Below are 23,231 nucleotides of genomic sequence, written 5' to 3' on the forward strand. Positions count from 1 at the left end.
CCATTGAGCTAGCAATTGGACCACAAGAAACAGATTAACGGTAACTTTAACCTCCACTGCCCCCCCCCCCCCATTGAGCTAGCAATTGGACCACAGAGGCAGAGGATCTTGTGAAACTTATACAGATACGGAATATTTTGTTGTAGTGATAACAGGTATATGCCAGTGGCTGAAGTTATTTGTTTAACAAGTTTTGGGAAATGTCTGCAAGGTTGAACAAATTACAAATTTGGTGAAATTTAATTTTATGAAGGCATCTGTTATTAAACAGCTAAGGTAGTAATATCATCATGAGAATTGAGCTGCAAATGTCTGGTTTACTTCATAAGGAACAAATAAGGGAAAAAAAGATGATGGCCTGGTACAAACAGTTTATTTTCAAACAAACAAACATAGTTATGTACAAGCAATGGACTTGGGTTTTCAACTAATAGTCTGGACTATTGTTCTCTTACATATTAGTGCCACATTGTGTACCAGCAGTTTCCCTTGTAATGTGTACTCTGCACTGACCTCCCATACACACACATATTTGGTACGTGAATACGATTTGTAGGTATATTGTAACATAAGATGTAACATTCTACTTTTTCTATATTTCACATGGTCGCTTATTCAACAAATCTGCGACCAGACTAATGCATAAAGGAAGTTACCATGACTGCTGTGAATAAACTTGACGTCCTTCTGACATTCCCAAGGGTGATTATGGTCGTCCAACAGAAAATTTAATCCCTAACTATACAACAACTTTACAGAAAATGAGTCATTAAGTTCATGCATTATGTTAGGTGCAACTCAAAGGTTGAGAATAAACAGACCCAACAATATCAAAACAGTTACAATTTGCTATTTTTTTCCCTTCAAAATTCAAGTCTTTACGAAGCATAACTAAGGTAAACCTGGACAGCTTGTAGTATGTCTTCACGTTTGAATTAATAGATGATGATGCACAGAATACCTGCTTCCGATGTCAGCCATCTTTACCTGACGACTTGTCTGATAACTTAAACATAAACTATTAGTCCCATGTTATTAGATAAACGATGGGGTACTATATTCCAGGTAATTTGTAAATGTAATTATTGTGCTGCAGCTATGCTTGCAGTCTGATGTTTTCAATTACTCAGAGTTGCTACTGGGAGATGGAATTAACAATTCACTTCACATAATGACTAGAAGTAATTGACTTTAATATCATCTGATATATAACACTGTTATATCTGATCCTCCATTCAGACAAATGTTAATAATTAATCAATTGATCAATCAACCCATCCAAACATAAAATAAGGAAAGTCTTGAGATCGGGCAAGCAGTTATTTCAGTGTCAACAGGTCAGCCATCAGAGACTTAAGTCAACTGGTCAGCCATCAAGACTGGAGGCAACTGGTCAGCCATCAAGACTGGAGGCAACTGGTCAGCCATCAAGACTGGAGGCAACTGGTCAGCCATCCAGACTGGAGGCAACTGGTCAGCCATCAAGACTGAAGGCAAGTGGTCAGCCGTCACTGGAGTTTGATGATCGGAAATGTGTTGTGCACTCCAAAGTCAAAACTGGGGACAATTTGACTGTCCCTTTTGTGGCCTCCTGCAAGCAACTTCATCACTACACTGTTAGTTTTAGCTACTCGAATCAAGGTGTTGGTCTATGAAAGCAAATCAAAGAGATGTGAAACAATTTAAATTGAAATAAAAAGCACACCATGTATACTTCACCAATCAACTATTTTGATACCCCACACCAATCAGCTATGTGGGTGGGTATGTTGATATACTTCACCAATCAACTATGTGGTTATTTTGATAAACCTCACCAATCAACTTGATATACCTCTTCAATCAACTTCATATACCTCACCAATCAACTATGTGGTTATTTTGATATACCTTACCAATCAACTTGATATACCTCACCAATCAACTATGTGGGTATGTTGATATACTTCACCAATCAACTATGTGGTTATTTTGATATACCTCACCAATCAACTATGTGGGTATTTTGATATACCTCACCAATAAACTATGTGGTTATTTTGATAGACCTCACCAATCAACTTGATATACCTCACCAATCAACTATGTGGGTAATTTGATATACCTCACCAATCAACTGTGGTTATTTTGATATACCTCACCAATCAACTTGATATACCTCACCAATCAACTATGTGGTTATTTTGATAGACCTCACCAATCAACTTGATATACCTCACCAATCAACTATGTGGGTATTTTGATATACCTCACCAATCAACTATGTGGTTATTTTGATAGACCTCACCAATCAACTATGTGGGTATTTTGATATACCTCACCAATCAACTATGTGGTTATTTTGATAGACCTCACCAATCAACTTGATATACCTCACCAATCAACTATGTGGTTATTTTGATAGACCTCACCAATCAACTTGATATACCTCACCAATCAACTATGTGGGTATTTTGATATACCTCACCAATCAACTATGTGGGTATTTTGATAGACCTCACCAATCAACTTGATATACCTCACCAATCAACTATGTGGTTATTTTGATAGACCTCACCAATCAACTTGATATACCTCACCAATCAACTATGTGGTTATTTTGATAGACCTCACCAATCAACTTGAACTACCTCACCAATCAACTATGTGGGTATTTTGATATACCTCACCAATCAACTATGTGGTTATTTTGATATACCTCACCAATCAACTATGTGGTTATTTTGATATACCTTACCAATCAACTTGATATACCTCACCAATCAACTATGTGGGTATGTTGATAGACCTCACCAATCAACTATGTGGTTATTTTGATATACCTTACCAATCAACTTGATATACCTCACCAATCAACTATGTGGTTATTTTGATAGACCTCACCAATCAACTTGATATACCTCACCAATCAACTATGTGGTTATTTTGATAGACCTCACCAATCAACTTGATATACCTCACCAATCAACTATGTGGTTACTTTGATATACCTCACCAATCAACTTGATATACTTCACCAATCAACTTGATATACCTCACCAATCAACTACCTTGGTATTTTGATGTACCTCACTACCTTTGGACTATTCTGGTATTCAGACATACCTCACATATCAACTATTTTGTGTATTAAGGCATATCTCATCTACTAAATATTACACATGCAATCAAAGTATGCTTGGTATTTGCATATATTATTCCATATACTGGTGTTTGTATGCATAGTAAATAGTGTTAGCATGCAATGGTACATATTGGTGTTAGTAGGTAATACGTATTGGTGTTAGTATGTTATAATACATATTGGTGTTCATATTTTGTAATACATATTGTGTTAGAATGTTATGATACATGGTGTTACTAGGTATATAGTATTGGTGTTAGTATGTTATGATTCATATCGGTGGTAGTACCTTATGATACATATCCGTGTTAGTACTTTGTATTACATATTGGTGTTAGTATTTTATTCGTTATACTTAGTTCAACAAAAGTTGGGAACGCATAGACAAAGAGTAGGAGAAGGAAACAGAAGGCAGTGCAAGTTGCATTTGGTCCTTAGTTCATTTTTACAAGCATAACATATCTAATTAATCCAATGTAATCTAATCACATACAAACACTTTGTCAATATTTACACTAAGAAATGAAACCAATAGCAGTGGTAATATGAAGATCTCACAGACTATTTGTAAATATGTTGCTGTTCATGAAAAAATGACTTAATATCATACCCAATTCATCCATGAGTACCTAAGATTGTGCAATATGTGATAAGCAATGTGATAAGCAATTTCTTATCTCAACAAATGAAACATAATCGTTATAAAGATGAGGTTTACGTCAGGGTGCATTTTATAGATAATCAAAACCACACTAGTCCTGATGAAAGATATATTAATATACAAGAGATACTCACCTCAGACGATGAGTTTGTAATCTTCTCAAAGATTACAAGAGCCTTCATGAATAGATTATGAGCAGTGAAGTAGATATCTGTTGCCCTATTTGGCTGGTTCTCAAAGAGTTTCAGATCACAGATTTGGTAGTACTGGTCATATTGCACCAAAGGAGGAGTGATTATGCAATTAAAAGCCGCAAAGCGATGTTCGAACCTAACATGTTCGCTGTCAAATTCTCTGGCAGGCCTCTGGATTTTACCCTCCAACATGAAACCATTTGCAGCCTACAAATAATGTAAAATAACAGAGATTAAAAACAAGAAAAACATTATTAAAGTTATGGCAAAGGGAAACATTAATTTATACTATGTGTCCTAGCAACAGAAATAAGTTGTAATGTTCAACATTATGACTTACATCTGGTACATTACGGAAAGAGAATGACATCTTCCCAAAGATGGTAGTTAATATGCTGTCGAGTTGATGAGTACACTTGGAGTAGGTATACCAGGGGTGGGCAACCTTTTTGAATGAATGGGCAAGATATAAGGAGTGAAAAATTGACTGGGCCGCACCTAACCAACAACCTGCTGTTGATTTCAAACCTTTGATTCCGAGAACTTTCAAGCAATTGGTGGGTGTACTTAATCTGTATTCACAAAAACATAATGTCAATACCGTACAGTTGATAATGAATGGGGATAAAAAGCCTACCTGACAGTATCATTAATGCCGATAAATTCTAAGCAGCATGTAAAATAGATTGATTTTTTTCTTTTTCTTGAGACATCTCACAGGCTGCAAAAAATCACTGGCGGCCGCATGTGGCCCGCGGGCCATAGGTTGCCCACCCCTGAGGTATAAAATACTAATTGCTTGAAAATTGATGATATCGTGTTTGAGGACTTCAGGTAGATGTGTGCTACTGGTGTGGGCTTTAGAATTTGAGATAGTTACGTGTTACAGAATGACAAGCTTGAAGTAGGTGTGTGCTACTAGTTATATACTTTAAACTCAATGACAGCTTTGGGCAGGTGGGTGCGGCGTGCCTGCAAAACAGACTTGGCACCTTTGTAGTGGAAAGAAATATGGTCAAATAATCACCTTATAGAAGCCTAAACAAAGTGTTTGAAGTCCCTGGCTCAATAATAGCTCCACTTCTAAAGGTCGAACCTTCTTCTTCTTGATTTTCTTTTTGTTACTCCTGCCTTTACCGGGGATGTCCATGTAAGCTGCCTCGTGCTCCTGGAGCATGTTGTCTGCTCTGGTTAGGGTGGAAATGTACCAAGCTAGTAAAAAGTCCGCTAGGTACCTGAAACAACAAAGAGGATAAAACATAATTAACTCTATAGTGCAGGTATTGAAGAAGAATATTTCTTCGGTGTTAAGTGATTTTAGCAATGAAGCTAAAAGCCTTATTACTGGTTGTTCAACTTGTACATGTGTTTTGTAATAAAATTACTGTTATTCAATCACGTTAATTAGATATGTTAATGATGGGGAACCAATAAACCAGCTTTTAAATAACACTCATTCAGCAAACAACACATTGACCACACTCACTGCCATACCAGCTACAATAATCAGGCCAGTATGGCCTGTGAGGGTCAGGAATGTTAGGAATGTCGGTGTCAGCTCATCTTTAGTATGATGGGACTGAAATTTGGTAAGATTGCAGCGTTTGTAATAGCTTTCTCAAGTCACTAGTAGGCATTATTTGAAATTCAAAAGTATTACTCCTCTCTCAAGTCTGTTATCAATGTACCCCATAGGATAATGAATGCTGTGAAAGCAAGGAGTAAAACTTGTTCAGGGATTTTGGAAATTTGTAAAACCAAGGGTTGTCTCGAGGTCATTTTCCGTATATATTTTTTTCACTGCTGTATAACTTTTTAACTGTACTGAAGGTAGAAGTCTAATTCTTCAAACACCTCCTGAAATTGTTCCTGGTACCCATTGAACTCATTAATTTTGTTACTTCATGTATTTAGTGCCATTTTTTTTCAACTTTAGCTCTGACGACTGCTGACATGTTCAGAAATTCTTTGGTCTTTTGATCTGAGAGAGTTTGACCGTTGTCCACCTGAACCCTACCTATGTAATGTTACACTTTCAAAGTGGAAGTGTGTAGATACGGGCTCTCTGTAGACTGCCATTTTGATTGTAAGATGTGTATGAAGGGGATACAGGGCAACTTTTGTTTTGGAGGACTAGCCAAAATAATGCAAGTAACAGCAATGTGGTAACACAATTGGCATTTCATAGGTCTCATGGACTCCATTTTAAAATAAATCATCCTTGTTAGGGGTATTGGGAAGTCTTTTGCAGGTGGCATAGTCGACATTCTTGGAGAGAAGTAGTTGTGAGTGTTTCAATTTGTTTCATACAACAGCAGTTTTCAGACATGCAGTTTATTATTTGCAATATGTTGTTAGTTATAATTCTCATACAAGTGATTGATGTCCCTGCAAATGATGCAAATATAATGAAAAATTGAACAATATTCCTTCAGGAAACCCGCAGGGGTAATGCCTTGTACCTTATCTAAATGTTGTGGTCAACAACTTGCGAGCTTCGAATGTGGTGTACCCACACAAAGGCCTCATTTGTTGCACTTTTTCTACGAAAACGTAGAATGGACCACCACATTAACAACTTAGATACACAGTGAAACAAATACAAATCTGAAATTACAGTTTTGCACAATTACTACCATGTTTAGTAAGTCATAATCCTGAGTATTTACTCTTGATAAGATACTTAGTCTGTGTACCAGGGTTGAAAAGTTTGAAAATAACCATTTTGCTCATTTCGATATCATCTTTTCAAAACGTAAAAATCTGAAATTTTTTGTCACATAGGACCAAATGTGCAAATAATTTTAAGATTTCTGGTATTTTTTATGATATTTTGTGATGTTCTACCATTTGGCAATGTGTGTTCAGTCCTCTGTGTAATGTTTTGGTATATTTAATTTCCTGCCTTGAAACCTGCTGCATCTGATACTGGTCAAGCAAAGCTCCCTCAAAGATAAACTCTTCTAGTGCTCTTCTAGTAATTACCGTTCACATTTATGTGATCTATCCATGACCACATAATGAAGAAGGCTGTCGCAAAACCTGAAAATTTTTTCTAGTGCTTACATTACATTTTCTACAACAACTACTACTGCATTAGTCTATCACAACACTCACCAATAAATATAATGATATTCGTGGACAGCATACAGTTCTAATTCAAATCCCAGTAAGATATAAGCCATCATTGCCCGTAGCGTGTGATACATGACCCAACTACCAAAGCAAGCTTTGTAGGGTCGCCTTGGTTCTGAGATCACCATAAGACCATGGAGGTTGGCATCCACCTTCTCAGCCTGCAAGAAATGAAATAAGTGACATTTAGCAATCACCATAAGTGACATTTAACAATCACCATAAGTGACATTTAACAATCACCATAAGTGACATTTAGCAATCACCATAAGTGACATTTAGCAATCACCAGAGTGACATTTAGCAATCACCATAAGTGACATTTAGCAATCACCATAAGTGACATTTAGCAATCACTGTAAGTGATATTTCACAATCACCTTTAAGTGACATTTTATTGAGCAAAATAGGTGACATTTAGCAATCACCATAAGTGACATTAAGCAATCATGATAAGTGACATTTAGCAATCACCATAAGTGACATTTAGCAATCACCATAAGTGACATTTAGCAATCACCATAAGTGACATTTTAGCAATCACCATAAGTGACATTTAGCAATCACCATAAGTGACATTTAGCAATCACCATAAGTGACATTTAGCAATCACCATAAGTGATATTTAACAATCATGATAAGTGACATTTAGCAATCACCATAAGTGACATTTAGCAATCACCATAAGTGACATTTAACAATCACTGTAAGTGATATTTAACAATCACCTTTAAGTGACATTTTATTGAGCACAATGACAATCAACATATCTAACACTAACATCCCTACCTAATCCCATCTCAACAGCTAAATACAGGTTATGTTCCTCCCTATCCCATCTAATCAGCTAAATTCAGGTTATGTTCCTCCCTATCCCATACTCATCAACTAAATACAGGCTATGTCCCTACCTATTCCATACTCATCAACTAAATGGTGGTTTATGTCCCTACCTAATTCCCATCTCATCAGCTAAATATCTATCATTTTCTTACCTCATCTTGTAAGTTTGCCATCTCCTCCAGTAGCTGGCTTAGTTTGTCCCTCTGTCTAGCTCTATTGTGCCCAAATGTCTGAAGGAAGTTACTCATTGGCTAAAACCAAAATATGAAGACATGATACTGAAAACAGGTCATTATTAAAGTGCTCTGCAAATATCTAATTAGTTACATACAGTCTAGTTTAGGGTAGATACCGAGGGTAATGAAGGGAATATATATATATCAATGACATGTATTATACACTGTTAGCATAATGTATCACAGGTTACATAACTCACTAGCGTAACTCACTCTTCTTTCATCTCGGATTCTAACATTCTTGCATTAGTTTTGCAGGATTATTTGGAAAACGCTAAAGCCCATTTTCCGGCAGTATCCCTAAATCTTACATTAACATCATCCCAGCACTGCCTATTATTGCATAGTAATAACCAGTTATAGTAGAGTCAATTCCCCCAAAAAACTATTTTTTGTTACAATATGCACAACTAAACTTAGAACAGAAATATTACCAACCACATAGAAGATTAGTGATTAGTGGAGTGTTAGCTCAGTGGTTAACGCCGGTGCCTTCCAATCATAAGGTCCCTGGTTCGAGTCACTCCAAGATTAATGTATGTCATCTAGTTACAGAGTTGTTGACAACTGACAATTCATCATCATGAACGTTAAATATGAATCTAAGAGACTGACTTTGGTCAGCTTTGATAAGCCAATGAGGCTTCTTCGCGAGTTCCTGCTTGCAGGAGGATCTAAAATATATACAAATACATACATACATACATTAAACATAATTAAATGAAAGCAATGATATTGGGCTATGACAAAGGACGGAATGGATTTAACCTACCCTGACACCGTGCAACAGGAGAGCGTCCACCATTTCCTTGACAGCAGGGTTGTTATACAACGGGCTTCTCGCTGCCACTGCTGGGGGCAGAACAAAAGACCTGACGGCATCTCTTAATATGTCCTGGACGAGCTCTACGCCAAAGACTTTACGATTATTGTGAGGTAATATCACCAACTGGAGGATTGACCTTGACAGAACGCAAGGACACTTCCGACTGAACTGGCTGACAAAATCCTGGAGCAGAGAAGATCAAATTTATCATTAAGCTTTAATGACTAAAATACTAGCCATGTCCAATGCTAAGGTCCACAAAGTCATTTTAATGCTACAGGGCTATCAACTGCAACCACTAAATCTTTACTTTGATAGTAAAAGTGACTTCACACAATAGCATCTTACTGGTATACTTAATAGTATCATACATGTGGGTGGTAAAATTAGGTTGTCTGGGTAGTAAATAAGGTCGTCTTGGTAGTAAATAAGGTTTTCTGCATGGTAAATTAGATTTTCTGGTTGGTAAAATTAGCTAGTCTGGGTGGTAAATTTAGGTTGTCTGGGTAGTAAATAAGGTTTTCTGAATGGTAAATTAGATTTTCTGGGTGGTAAATTAGGCTGTCTGGGTGGTAAATGAGGTTATGTGGGTGGTAAATTATTGAACAAGTATACAAATGGAAACACTCTAGTTTAGAACGGTCATGCAAATTGGATATATTTTTGGTGTGCTTTTGTCAATTTTGTAAATCCACTTGTCTTTCAGCTGGCAATGAAGGGAAAATATGTATGTAACACAAAGAAACTTTGGTGGTATCGCAAGATAGAACGACCATTCAGTAGATGCCCTGATCAGAGTGTTCGTTAAACAATAACTAATTACTGCATCGTTTCTACATGAGTGCTTTTCTCTACAATTCTGTCAATTTCTTAGAGATGTTGCAGGCACTACAGCACAAAACGCCACAGACAAAATGTACTAAATGTGATTCATTTAAACTTACTATAATAAAATGGAACCCTACGATATGAATAACGTCACAAACGGACAATAATCGTTTGAGCAATGCATCAAAGTAGTCCACAGCTTGATCCCTTCCCACAATTTTAGCATAACGTGGAAATGTCGGTGGCAAAAGTCGTTGATTCACTAGCGGCTCAAACCCCATTAGCAACGGAAAGTCTGCGAGAGAGAAAGATCAAAGAAGTTTACAGAGCAGGTTCATTATTTATATTAATAACCATTGCTGCCATATATGTGTACAAAGCATTCCATAATACAGAGATGAGCCTGGGGTAACAAAAAAATCATGGAACTTTGCAAAAATTGCGGTATAGGCTCCAGTTTGCGTATGTTACAGTGTGTTAGGATGATAGGTGTAAATCTCGGAGGAAGGAAAAAAAAGGAGATAATCCGCGAATTCGCGGAAAAAGCTCATGCCTGATAATAAAACACAATTTAGAAATTGCTTGATGTCATTGTGAATTACTGCTAAACCTTTTAAACAAAAACTTTATGAAATTTAAAGTTAGATCAGCTAACTCTCTCCACTCCAAACACGAACAGGACCTGATGACCGATAGTCGTAGAGAGCAATACATTCCATTTTCCAAGCCGAAAATTGACAACAGAAACAACATCCAATAAAATGCTGAACCATTTCTCTACTGGATACAGACCATGGCCACACACTGACCACATGTAGGATGCTGATCCTACATAGATTAATATCTTTATCCCACCAACCAATTCATCAGCCACCCCTAGACAGTACATTAATATTCAAACAACTAAACTCATGTCATTTACAACAGTTTGGCTGTTTTAATCACGACAGAATTGACAGCACCTATATTCTTTATAAATGTTTAGAGAGCCTTGTCATTCCTTTCTTACAGTCCAGGGCTTTAGGTGTTGTGTAATAGGTCACAGCTAACACCAGGCGTTATATGAACACATGAACAGTATATCGATGTAACCTGCTGGTGTACACAAACTGGTACAGCACTAGTCATTAAAACTGATGCTGAGTTAGTGTATCTATATCATCAGATGACATGGTTATACTGGTGCAACATCAATATAATCCTACTCATACCAGTATAGTACCAGTAAACCCATGTCACCTGTTGGTATAAGTAAACTGGTACAGCACTAGTCATTAATACCATTGTTAAATCTGGAGGTGTGTGGTTTATATGCTGATGCTACACCAGTCATGACTCTAGTCATTTAACTCTTGCAGGACCAATTACGTAGCAAAGATGCCACAAGGAGATCATTCAGTGCAATGCATTCAAGTTGACATTATTATTTATAAATAATATATAATATATTATATACACTAACAACCCACTCTTTTACTAGGAAAACTTGGCACTGAGAATTCCTAAAGCTAACCTGGTGCTTTTGGATGTGTGTTCTCCCTGGTCTGGGTTTCTGGTTCAATTCCTAGTTGAATGGAGTTTCTTATAACTGGCAAAAGGTCCAAGGCTTGGTGAATCAGTTTCTTAGCTTCTTCAACACCAGCTTTTAACTGAAGAATATGAAAATCATAAACACAAATAGTTGAGACATTAGACATATCAAGAGATATAAGCACACTTGTTTACAAACCTTGGGAGCTACTTGGTGACGATGGTAACAACTTCTGTCATATATCAAACACACAACATCCAGATTAGGAGATAGCGTAACATGTGAACAGCCGAAAAGCTGCCAATGTATTACCACATAACTACACCATTTTGAACAGGTGACAGTATATTGTATTGTATGAACACACAACATCCTGAATATGTGATAGTGTATGAACACACAACATCCTGAACATGCAATTGTGTATGACACTGTATGAGCACATGACATCATGAATGTGATAGTGTATGAACACAAAGCATCCTGAGCATATGATTGTGTATGATACTGTATGAACACTCAACCTAAATAGGTGATAGTTACGATACTGTATAAACACATCCTGAATATGTGAAAGTATATTGCACTGGATGAACACACAACATTATGAATGTGTGATAGTGTATGAGCACACAACATCCTGAAGATGCAATTGTGTATGGCACTGTATGAACACTCAACATCATGAATATGTGATAGTCTATGAACACAAAGCATTCTAAACATATGATCGTGTATGACACTGTATGAACACACGACATCCTGAATGTGTGATAGTCTATGAACACAAAGCGTCCTAAACATACGATCGTGTATGACACTGTATGAACACTCAACATCATGAATATGTAATAGTCTATAAACACACAACATCCTGAGCATACGATTGTGTATGATACTTTATGAACACTCAACATCATGAATGTGTGATAGTGTATGAGCACACAACATCCTGAGCACATGATTGTGTATGACACTGTATGAGCACTCAACATCATGAATATGTGATAGTGTATGAACACACAACATCCTGAGTATATGATTGTGTATGATACTGTATGAGCACACAACATCCTGAGCATACGATCTTGTATGATACTTTATGAACACTCAAAACCATGAATGTGTGATAGTCTATGAACACAAAGCGTCCTAAACATACGATTGTCTATGACACTGTATGAGCACTCAACATCATGAATATGTGATAGTGAATGAACACACACCTTGAACAAATGATAGTGTTGATACTGTATGAGCACAAATCATCCTGTATATGTGACAGTGTGTATAAGCACAGGCATGAATTGATAGTGCATAACAAAATGAAGTGCTTCATACAGATTATTCCTACTTACCTCTTTCTTACTGAAGGCAAGAAGGGCCATAATGAACACTCTGAAAAACTTGATCCTGGCTTGAAGGGCAACAGCCAATTCATGCTGAATATCAAAGCAGAATAACAAACTGTTACATATGGAACAACTTTATACAATCATCAGTTCATGATGGAATACTGGTAGATGTGCTAGTAATCATTATCAAATCATAATGCACAGCCCTAACAGAACAAATGTGCTTACCTCTTGTTCTACTTCAGGGCTTCTCGTCTCACCTGACCTGACCCGTGTTCCCTGAAATAAATGAAAACTTGTTGCCAGTTATTGCACATACTGCATGTGTCTGTTGGAAAATACACAAAAGGTCTGCTGCACACTTGGTGCTACTTGACATTTGAGTTTGCTTTCTGTGAGTTGGCAATTTTACAAGGTAGGGGGTGGGGAGAGTAGGAGGGAGAAGAGGAAGGAGAGGGATGGAGAGGAAGGAAGGAATGGAGAGGGATGGAGTGATGGAGATTAAGTGTGAGTAAGGGAGGGAGAGAAGGAATGAGGAAGGGAATGAGGAAGGGGAAGGAATGAGGAAGGGAAGGAGAGGAAGGGAGAGGAAGGGAGCGGAAGGGAGATGAAGGGAGGATGGGAAGAAAGTGGAAAGGAAGGAATGAAGGGGTAAGGGAGGAAAGGGAAGTGAAAAGGATGGGGAAGGGAGAATGGTGGCAGTCAATAGGGGAAGAGAGGAGGCAATAGGGAAGGGAGGAGGCAAAAGGGGAAGAGAGGAGGCAATAGGGGAAGGGAGGAGGCAACAGGGGATGAGAGGAGGCAATGGGGGAAGAGAGGAGGCAAAAGGGGAAGGGAAGAGGCAACAGGGGACGAGATGAGGCAATAGGGGGCAAGAGGAGGCAATAGGGGAAGAGAGGAGGCCACAGGGGAAGGGAGGAGGCCACAGGGAGGAGGCAATAGGGAAAGAGAGGAGGCAAATGGGGAAGGAGGCAATAGGGGAAGGGAGGAGGCAAAAGGAAAAAGGAAATGAATGGAGAAAGATGGGAAAGGAGAGGCAGAGAGATGTCACTGACCTTGACTTTTCGGGTCACCTCCTCTTCAACTTCTTTGAGCATTCCCATAACCCTTAGATCTGTCACGTCAGTTGCTAGCTTGAAGCCATAAATCATGGTCTGGAAGTCTTCCTGGGAAGAGAGAAAATAGGTTTCAACCAAGAGATAGCTCGCCTCCATACAAAGTACTGAGAATTGATACCTGGGAATATCCTGGAGCTTAAAGCTTATTGCTGGTTTGAAACAGGGCATCAACCTGAGATTTACACATATACAGACACCTTCACATCATATAGTAGACTACAGCCATTCAAATGTATTTTATTGCAATTTTTGTTCCATTTATTCCCACAATCTTAATGACATGGACTGTATTGTCTTTTGCAAGTATTTGGACTGGGGGCATTGAGGGAAATAGTTAATTTCTTCAACCGTGTTCGATATGACCTTTTAATGCTTTCAACACACACAACTCTCCAGAGACTGCTCAATAAAATGAGCCAGTGGAAGAATATATTTGGAAGAATATATTTAAATATTCTTAGCCAGTGATTTAACACTTTGTCTCAACTTTCTAACCTCTTCAAAGACACCTGCTTTGATGACTCTATCTTTCACGAGATCCACCATCTTAAGAAGAGCAAGGGTGAGTGCTTTGAGGGTTCGGTCCTCTACTAGAGAAGGGTTATGGCTGTAGAGGTTTGTGAAGACTGTTTGAGCCAAGGAGTGTCCTTCAAGCCATGTCACCTGGAGAGAATGATATATATGACATGTCATGCTTAAAACATACACTGGGTATTTTGGTTAATGCAATATTTATGAACAAATAAGTAATAACAGTTCCACAGTTATTTTATACTTCAAATAATCAGAACCATATTTTATTTTGAAGCTTTCTTCTACTACAGTACTTGCATTCTGATTGCATTGATTCAAACAGTCAAATGAGACATTTGCTTCCCTGTGCATCTTCTGAAGTTTCCATAGCACCTAACATACACATAACATACCTCGGCACTTCATCAGACAACTATATCATAACAGACAACCAACGAAGCATTGATAACAAAATAAAAAATTTCAAATCTGAACACATAAAATTCTTACAAAGCATGCAAGAGTGGTATCTGTGATGCCAATCAACTCCTGAGAGGTTAGATCCTTGGTTTTGATGGTTCCTGCTTTGATAGCCTGCTCAAAGTTTAGCACCTTCCTGCCAGATTGATTGCAGACCATCCCAGCATCCATCTTAGGGTCCATCATCTCTATGGCAGACATTGCTTCAAAAAGTCCAAAACTACAGATGTAAAAAAAAAAGCATACAAGATCATAATCCATTTTACTTATAAGGATAGTTTCAATATTTTCCTGCAATGGACTGTGTGGAACTGCATCACATTTTTCAGAAAAAAAAGTTGTTAGATCACTCATGATATTCCTGAAAACCTACCAGACTGATAGCATAAACCACCAGACTGATAGCATAAACCACCAGACTGATAGTGCACACAACCAGAATGATAGCATAAACCACCAGACTGATAGCATAAACCACCAGGCTGATAGCATAAACTATCAGACTGATAGCATAAACTACCAGACTGATAGCACAAACTATCAGACTGATAGCATAAACTATCCCACTGATAGCATAAACCACCAGACTGATAGCATAATCCACCAGAATGATAGCATAATCCACCAGACTGATAGCATAATCCACCAGACTGATAGTGCACACCACCAGAATGATAGCATAAACCACCAGACTGATAGCATAAACCACCAGACTGATAGCATAAACCACCAGACTGATAGCATAAACCACCAGACTGATAGTGCACACCACCAGACTGATAGTGCACACCACCAGACTCATAGCATAAACTACCAGACTGATAGCAAAATCCACCAGACTGATAGCACAAACCATCAGACTGATAGCACAAACCATCAGACTGATAGCATAAACCACCAGACTGATAGCATAATCCACCAGACTGATAGCATAAACTATCAGACTGATAGCATAAACCATCAGACTGATAGCATAAACCATCAGACTGATAGCATAAACCATCAGACTGATAGCACAAACCACCAGACTGATAGCACAAACTATCAGACTGATAGCATAAACTACCAGACTGATAGCATAAACCACCAGACTGATAGCATAGACTACCAGACTGATAGCACAAACTATCAGACTGATAGCATAAAACTATCAGACTGATAGCATAAAACTATCAGACTGATAGCATAAACCACCAGACTTATAGCATAAACCACCAGACTTGTAGCATAAACCACCAGACTTATAGCATAAACCACCAGACTTATAGCATAAACTACCAGAGCGATAGCACAAACTATCAGACTGATAGCATAAACTATCAGGCTGATAGCATAAACTATCAGACTGATAGCATAAACCACCGGACTGATAGCATAAACCACCGGACTGATAGCATAAACTACCGGACCAATAGCACAAACTATCAGACTGATAGCAGAAACTATCCAACTGATAGCATAAATCAGACTGATAGCAGAAACTACCAGACTGATAGCATAAAACCACCAGACTGGAAGCAGAACTACCAGACTGATAGCATAAACCACCAGACTGCTTCTTCTTCCTCCTCCTTTTTTCTAGAAATATTAACATGTTGACCAGATACTCCTGATTTTCTATTCTACAAATCTTTTGAGATTTAACAACATGTGATATTCCAGGTCACTGGTAATCCATTGAGATTCTACATCATGTTATATAAAGGTAAGGGGTTATCTACCTATGTTGTGGATATGTTTCATTTGTATGAAACAACCTAATAAATAGTCAAATTTTTCATACTCACTTTGCATCGTGCAAAAGCTCTCCAAGTTTAAGGTCAGCACTAGATTCAATGAAATCTCCTGTGATGTCCTTCCAGTTGTAAGTTATTTTGGGGCGATCTAAAGTAGTAAATATTGTAAAGGAATTTTTAAAACAAAAAACATCAATTTGAATTTTAGTATAAAGATTAATTGTAATTCTGACATTTAGCATTTTGTGGAACAATGCCCCAGAATGGTTTGAAACCATGGGTATACCTAGATCTGGTATTTCCTGTAAATATTTTATTATTATCAGCAGAGACACTTTTACAGTTTGAAATAAATTGTATCAAACTGTCAATTTGTTCTCCAATCCCACATCACATACAGGTATATATATATATATATATATATATATGTAAGCTACTTCAGGTTGTAATTTTGTTGTTGCATCTTTCCAGATACTCTTCCAAGTACAAAGTTGAATTCTAGACGACATATTGACTTCAAGAGGAACTTTTCATCCCCTCAAGCTGTAAACTTCAATGACCTACTCTAATAAGAGATGTGTTTTGTGTACTAAGTATAAATGATATCAGGGATGTAAGTGCAGCCCAAAAAAAAAACCGGAAAAAATATTCGGAGACCCCAGGTGAATGCCGTCCTAACACATCCTACTCCTAGCTCTGACTACTTACACACTATCGTTATGTTAGGCTAGCTCAGAAGTATTAGCGCTAACACATCTTACCCCTAGTTCTTACTACTTACACACTATCGTTATGTTAGGCTAGCTCAAAGTTACGAATACGTCGCAGCGAACTACGGAATAAAAAACAGTCTCACATTCGAATGCGATCACAAATATCGACTTTCATTTGCGTATCCCGTAGATTTCAAAACTTATGTCGAGCACCAGCAGTTACGAAGATATTAATTAGCAGTCCAATCAACATGAATTAGGCAATGTTTTTCAACGACAGAAAGGAGCTATAGCGATTTGAAGTTCGCACGTACGCAACGATATTCACATGGCACAATGTTGTACAGTGCAATGCGATGATGCGAAACTGGAAATGGTATTTTGAGTGATCGATGAGTGAAAATTGAAGTTAGCTTGCTACAACGGGCCAGGCATTTTTGCCGCGTTGTGTCTTTGATATTCGAACAAATTTGTGGAACTTTATTGGAATTTAAAATAAACGGATTTCCGTAAAAATACGGAAGACTTATTGGAATTAAAAAAAAAACCGGATTTCCGTAAAAATCCGGAAGACTTACATCCCTGTGATATTATCTTTACCTGTTAGCTTTGTGGTGAAAACATCTGCATGTTCTTGGGCTGGTTCCTCGCTACTAGAATCAAAAGCTGGGGAAGATTCCTTTGATTCTTTCATTGTTTACTTCTTGTTACTCTTCTAAAGATATAAACCTATGAAGGAAGCAAATTTTTAAAACATAGTTAGATATACGAAAAGGTTTCAACCAAAATAATGTTGGCTGCAGAATACATCTTTCCAACACAACTGGAATAGAGCTATGTTGATATTGGAGGAAATAAATCTGCTTACATTTGGCTATTCACCGTGCATTACCCTTCCTAGTAGTCGTTATTTCTCAGGCTGCCTGGTGAATAGCAGGAAATCCTACATTTTCTTAAAGATACAGTATATTCTGATGGTAGACAATTTGACACATTTTATGTTTTTAATTGTGATGGACTGTTTGGTAAGGATATCCTAAATAGTCACTGTAGTTTAGGATATGAAAATGCTTCTTTGCAATTTTTTTTAGGCTAGGCCTAGGGTTTGTGTGCCAAGGGTAGGCTAGAAGTTTCTTTTAAATTTCATTCAAAATTGGAATAAAATGCTCAAGACATTTTAGTGACAGGTTTGAAGAAACTTGTAGTTTGCAAGAAATAGGCCGAGCCTAGGCCCTAAGGCAAATCTAAGAAACTTCCTTTCTGGTCTAAAAACCATGAGTTCAATCTTGGCAAACCATGTTTTGTGGAGTGGAATTGGAAAGTATTTGGGCATTAAACTAATGTTCCCATCAAAGTGGGCAATTGCCAGGCATGTCATCATAAAACAAAAGCCACTGTTGCTAGCCCAAGTATAGTAAAGGTTTTCATAATCGACGCACCCTCGTAATTGACTAGGGCTGTGAGTTTTCGTTTAAAGACCTAAACGTTTAAACGGCCGATTTTTCCTTCGTTTAAACGTTTAAACGTTCGCGAAATCGCGAGAAAACGCCGAGCACGCATATTGTGCGAGCATAAAGGCGTGGGGTCCAGGGGACCGCCCTAGGGCCCTGGTGGGGCGAAGACCCCGGAAAAGGAAAAGGAAATTTTTGCGTGTCTGGCGATAAAAAAATTCGCAGTTGAGGATGCAAAATACTGACAACTTTTTTAATTTAAATTGTCACGAAGCTGATGAAAAATTTTTAATGACAAGTTAGAGTAGCTATATTATGTTATAAAATGAAAAGAGATTTGATCTGTCTTACAATCTTTAAAAAGTTTAACTTACAGAACCTCCGATAATATGAAACAAAAAACGTTCAGCAAAGCCCTGTTTCTAGACTGCCTAACAATGAATAGCGCGCACTAAACGTACATCACTTTACAACTGCAGTACGGTTAACCCAACTTAAATACTGCGGTAGGATACTGTACATGTGCTCAGAATTTTCCCAGGTACCTTGCCAACAACTGTGCGCTCATCCCCTGTCTAACACCTGTTTGTTAACATTTTTGGCACGTTTCCAAGAAACGTTTCATGGAGTATTCCCCATGATACACGAGGCACAGTTCATACACGCAGCACAAGATATCAAGCTATGGCCATCTTTATGAAAGTAAACCTTGTAATAAACTATGTTTTAGGCCACACGGCATGATTAACTAATGCTAAATAATATTTCCATGTTCTTGTAGAAAACGTCAAGTTCACAAAATACAATTAGTTGTGTTTTTGTAGTTACGTGAGATCCGTAACAGACAAGGTGGTTAGGCTATTTGCTATTCACTTAACTATGGTAGGACATTATTTTGTCCGTATTTTTGGAAATTCTAGAAAATACTTTCTTTTCCCCCCGCTTAACACCAGATGTGGTCTTACGGTTTATTCATAATGGGTGTACTAGAGCCTTGTTTACATGACATTAGTTGCATTTAGCACGATTTGCCAGTTTCGCGTGAATTTTTCGAAAGTGTTTTGCTGGATCTTTCGTAAAATTTGAAAGGACCGAACTTACTTTTAGTACACAATTGGTAATTTCTCTACTGATTTTCAGAGTTTTTTTGTACGATCTCCAATCGATACATTTCCTTTGATCATGTATTTGAACAACTGTTACCAAGTCGAGTATTCGACCCGGTATTGTCTGGTCGGTGAGTTCAACGTGATGGACAGGGATTGTAATCATTTCGATCGAACATGCATTGACTGGATTATCTGCGCCGCCGCTATCGGCTCGATATAAAGTACACTTGTGCGGCGAATCCGGAAGTTTTCACAAAAGGATAACAGCGTTCAAGTTTAAGCCATTCATATCGCCGGATACATCGGGTGGGGGGGACGAAAGTAGGATTACATTCACGGTTTATGATTCGACTGATCATAAGTTGTGTTGTTATTTTGCGTAGTAGACAAAATAAACACGGGAATTGATACACGATTTTTGCCAATAATTTAATTTTCAGTTGATATCATAGTTTCGTTTAAACGTTCATCAGGTTTAATTAAACGTTTAAACGATGTTTCATTCGTTTACACGTTTAAACGTGTAAATGGCACAGCACTATAATTGACGCACCTTCAAATATTAGTTTATTACTAGCAACGATACAGCAGGACGCCTAACGTTATTGCAGTCAAGCAGAATTACATATTTCACCCTCTCCCCAGTTTTGCACGTTTTTTGGGCATTTGGAAATCTTACACCCTAAAAATAACCAACATTACCTCAATATGATACCACTACTCTCTGGGACCTGACCTGTCTGAGCTTAGAGGCTCAGACCATAGCAAACAGCATCCAAAGTCAATGGATGTATATCAGGCCTACACTACAGTTAGCTTATACTGTAAACGAATGTGTCAAGTTAGGGGTATGAAAGAACTTGACAGGGCAGACATTTTGTGGTCAAATTCTCCTCAATTGTACGGTGCATAAGCACAGAACCTAAAATATTTTGAGATCATTACATTTCTGAGGAACTACACATATGAAAAACACATACAGTTGAGTGATTTGGATTTGTCCTTGATAGACATCATTGATCAAATCTTAAGTGCGTCAATTATGAGCCCACCATGCTACTTTTAGTGTTACTTTGTCAGTGTTACTGTTAGGCTAGGCCCAATGCTTATTATACTTTGCTACTTCTGTCCACTAACACTAACAGAGGCATGACGTTAGGGTTCATGTCTGGTCTATGTCTGCGTCAAACGATAGTTAGGCTAAACTATTACTTGGCCTATACAGTTTTAATTAAAAGAGATTGGGCTGATTTCCAACGCAGCCAGGTCGTATCGTTAGGCCTAGTCGTCACTGCTGCTTAGGCCTGCGTTGTAGTTTGATAGTATTGTTAGGCCCTAGGCCTAGGCTTACTTAATAATACATCTAGGCCTAGGCCTAGGGCTACTTTTAGTAACCAACTCTTGTGCTTGAATTTATTTGTGACCGATTTATACTACCCATTGATCTATATTAATGAATTTGAAATTTACATCATAATTGTAACGTTATAAGATTTGAAACGGTCTTCAGCGCTCGGGTCAAATCCTATCGATAAATGACTTCAGCCTTTCTCAAACCATCGAATTTAACAAGTCCTGGAACTTGGAAGGAGCACTCCACGGTACGAAAACATACTAACCATGAAATGGTAATGTACCAACCTGAAGCTATCCCAGGATTCACCACAGGATTCATCACAGGATTCATCACAGGATTCATCCCAGGATTCAGATTCATCCCAGGATTCATCCTAGGATTCATCCCAGGATTCTTCCCAGGATTCATCCCAGGATTCAGATTTATCACCAGATTCATCATTAAGAAATAGTCCAGTTAACCAGCCTGTATTATCCGATAAACGAATACAAGTTGCGAAGTTTAGCCAAATTAATCTTTAAAGGCCAAGTCATTCTGTTGTGATAAACTAATGAGTTGCTCCTGACTTCAATTCCCCCCCCCCCCTCCCGGATGTGCGTCATGAAATATGAAAATGAAAGAACTTTTCGACGTACATCCCGCTGCCTTAATAAGTCCGGTGAATGAATCTGGTGATAAATGTGAATCCTGGGATGAATCCTGTGATGAATCCTGTGATGAATCCTACTATTAGGATGAATCCTGTGATGAATCCTGTGTTGAATCCTGTAATGAGTCCTTTGATGAATCCTGTCATGAATCCTGGGATGAATCTGAATTCTGGGATGAATCCTGGGATAGCTTCAGGTTGGTGGTAATGTGACCACTGATCTAGATCAGTGAATGTGACTTGTTTCCAGGTGCTACCTACATCTTATTTAACCCTTTGTCAGTTCGAAAATAACGGTGTTCCGTACAGATCTGTACGGCTCGAGCCGTATACGGCTCTGGTCCGTAGACAACAGGACGCCACTGTAACGGCATTTACGGTAAATTTGAGAATAATTATCTAGGGTTGGATGATAAAATTGTTTAGATTTACTTTCCGTCACATGAAAAGTTTGATCTGTATGAACCCTGACTACTATTCGAAAAACTACTGTCCAGAGTCTTATAGACTGATTACGGTGGTCACTCCAGGGAGTCTTCTACTCTGATAATAATGATAATAATCAGCATTTATTTGTACGACGCTTAAAATGTGGGAGGAACCCGCAAGGGCATATGGATTACAACTTACACGTCGGTTGGCTTCCAATTCAACATTTTAAACCCAAATTTGGAATGTTTTCAATTTAGAAAGTCATGATGTCAGATGGGAAAACCGTAGATTGCTCTTAGATGAAAAACCCACCTTACTATGACCCGGCCGAATTTCGAACCCGGAACCTCCCAACGGCTAAGCCTGATTGCTTCAAATGCCACGTACCGCCTTTATCCACGGTACTCGGCCACAGCACCGGTAAGGTTAAGCCAATTCAGGTCAATATACACGCCGATTTCCCAAAACTGCTATATAGCCTATGGGAGGTGACAACTTTCCCTTCTCACCACCCAACAAACAAAATTTGATATCGCCCGCTCTTCACCATGTAGGCAACATGTAGGCAACATATCACACTGGCACTATGAGGTCATACTAGGTCAAATCACTTCTTCCAGGGTTTGAATTACACCGAGAAGTGCCCATCTTTGCTAACTTTACTCCCATGGACTTTGTACACAAATGGTTTCTCATAATATTATAAGTCACGGTCAACCAAGTCTTCACCATGGGGACTTGTACGCAACATACCAAAATGACAATAATAAGGGAGCTGGAATGGGCAATGCGCTACCCCCCCCCCTTCCCACCCTTGTGCATATACCACCGATTCACATATTTCATATGAGGTCATATAAGCTAAGGAACATTTCTCTTCCTTTATAGAGACAGACTGAATGTTACAACAACAGAAAATCGTTAGAGTGCACAATACATA

The 23,231-nt window shown here is 38.2% G+C and overlaps 1 protein-coding gene across 2 annotated transcripts; it reads right to left on the minus strand.

The window, feature by feature from the left end:
- Positions 1–354: 354 nt before the first annotated feature.
- Positions 355–21,611, minus strand: LOC139978960 (N-alpha-acetyltransferase 35, NatC auxiliary subunit-like). Of its 2 annotated transcripts, none has more exons than XM_071989559.1 (16): positions 21,495–21,611; positions 17,894–18,022; positions 16,632–16,728; positions 14,875–15,064; positions 14,347–14,514; positions 13,789–13,899; positions 12,962–13,012; positions 12,737–12,820; positions 11,361–11,496; positions 9,964–10,142; positions 8,966–9,202; positions 8,110–8,208; positions 7,097–7,275; positions 5,007–5,214; positions 3,920–4,186; positions 355–1,649 (listed from the first exon to the last, which is right to left on the minus strand). In XM_071989559.1, the coding sequence occupies exons 2-16, from the start codon at positions 17,985–17,987 to the stop codon at positions 1,509–1,511; spliced, it is 2,241 nt and encodes a 746-aa protein (XP_071845660.1). In that variant the 5' UTR covers positions 17,988–18,022; positions 21,495–21,611; the 3' UTR covers positions 355–1,508. The 2 variants fall into 2 exon arrangements, with proteins under 2 accessions (XP_071845660.1, XP_071845658.1); XM_071989557.1 differs by lacking the exon at positions 21,495–21,611 and adding an exon at positions 21,324–21,466.
- Positions 21,612–23,231: the final 1,620 nt, after the last annotated feature.

This window comes from Apostichopus japonicus, chromosome 13, assembly GCF_037975245.1.
Source record: "Apostichopus japonicus isolate 1M-3 chromosome 13, ASM3797524v1, whole genome shotgun sequence".
NCBI classification, from domain to species: Eukaryota; Metazoa; Echinodermata; class Holothuroidea; order Aspidochirotida; family Stichopodidae; genus Apostichopus; species Apostichopus japonicus.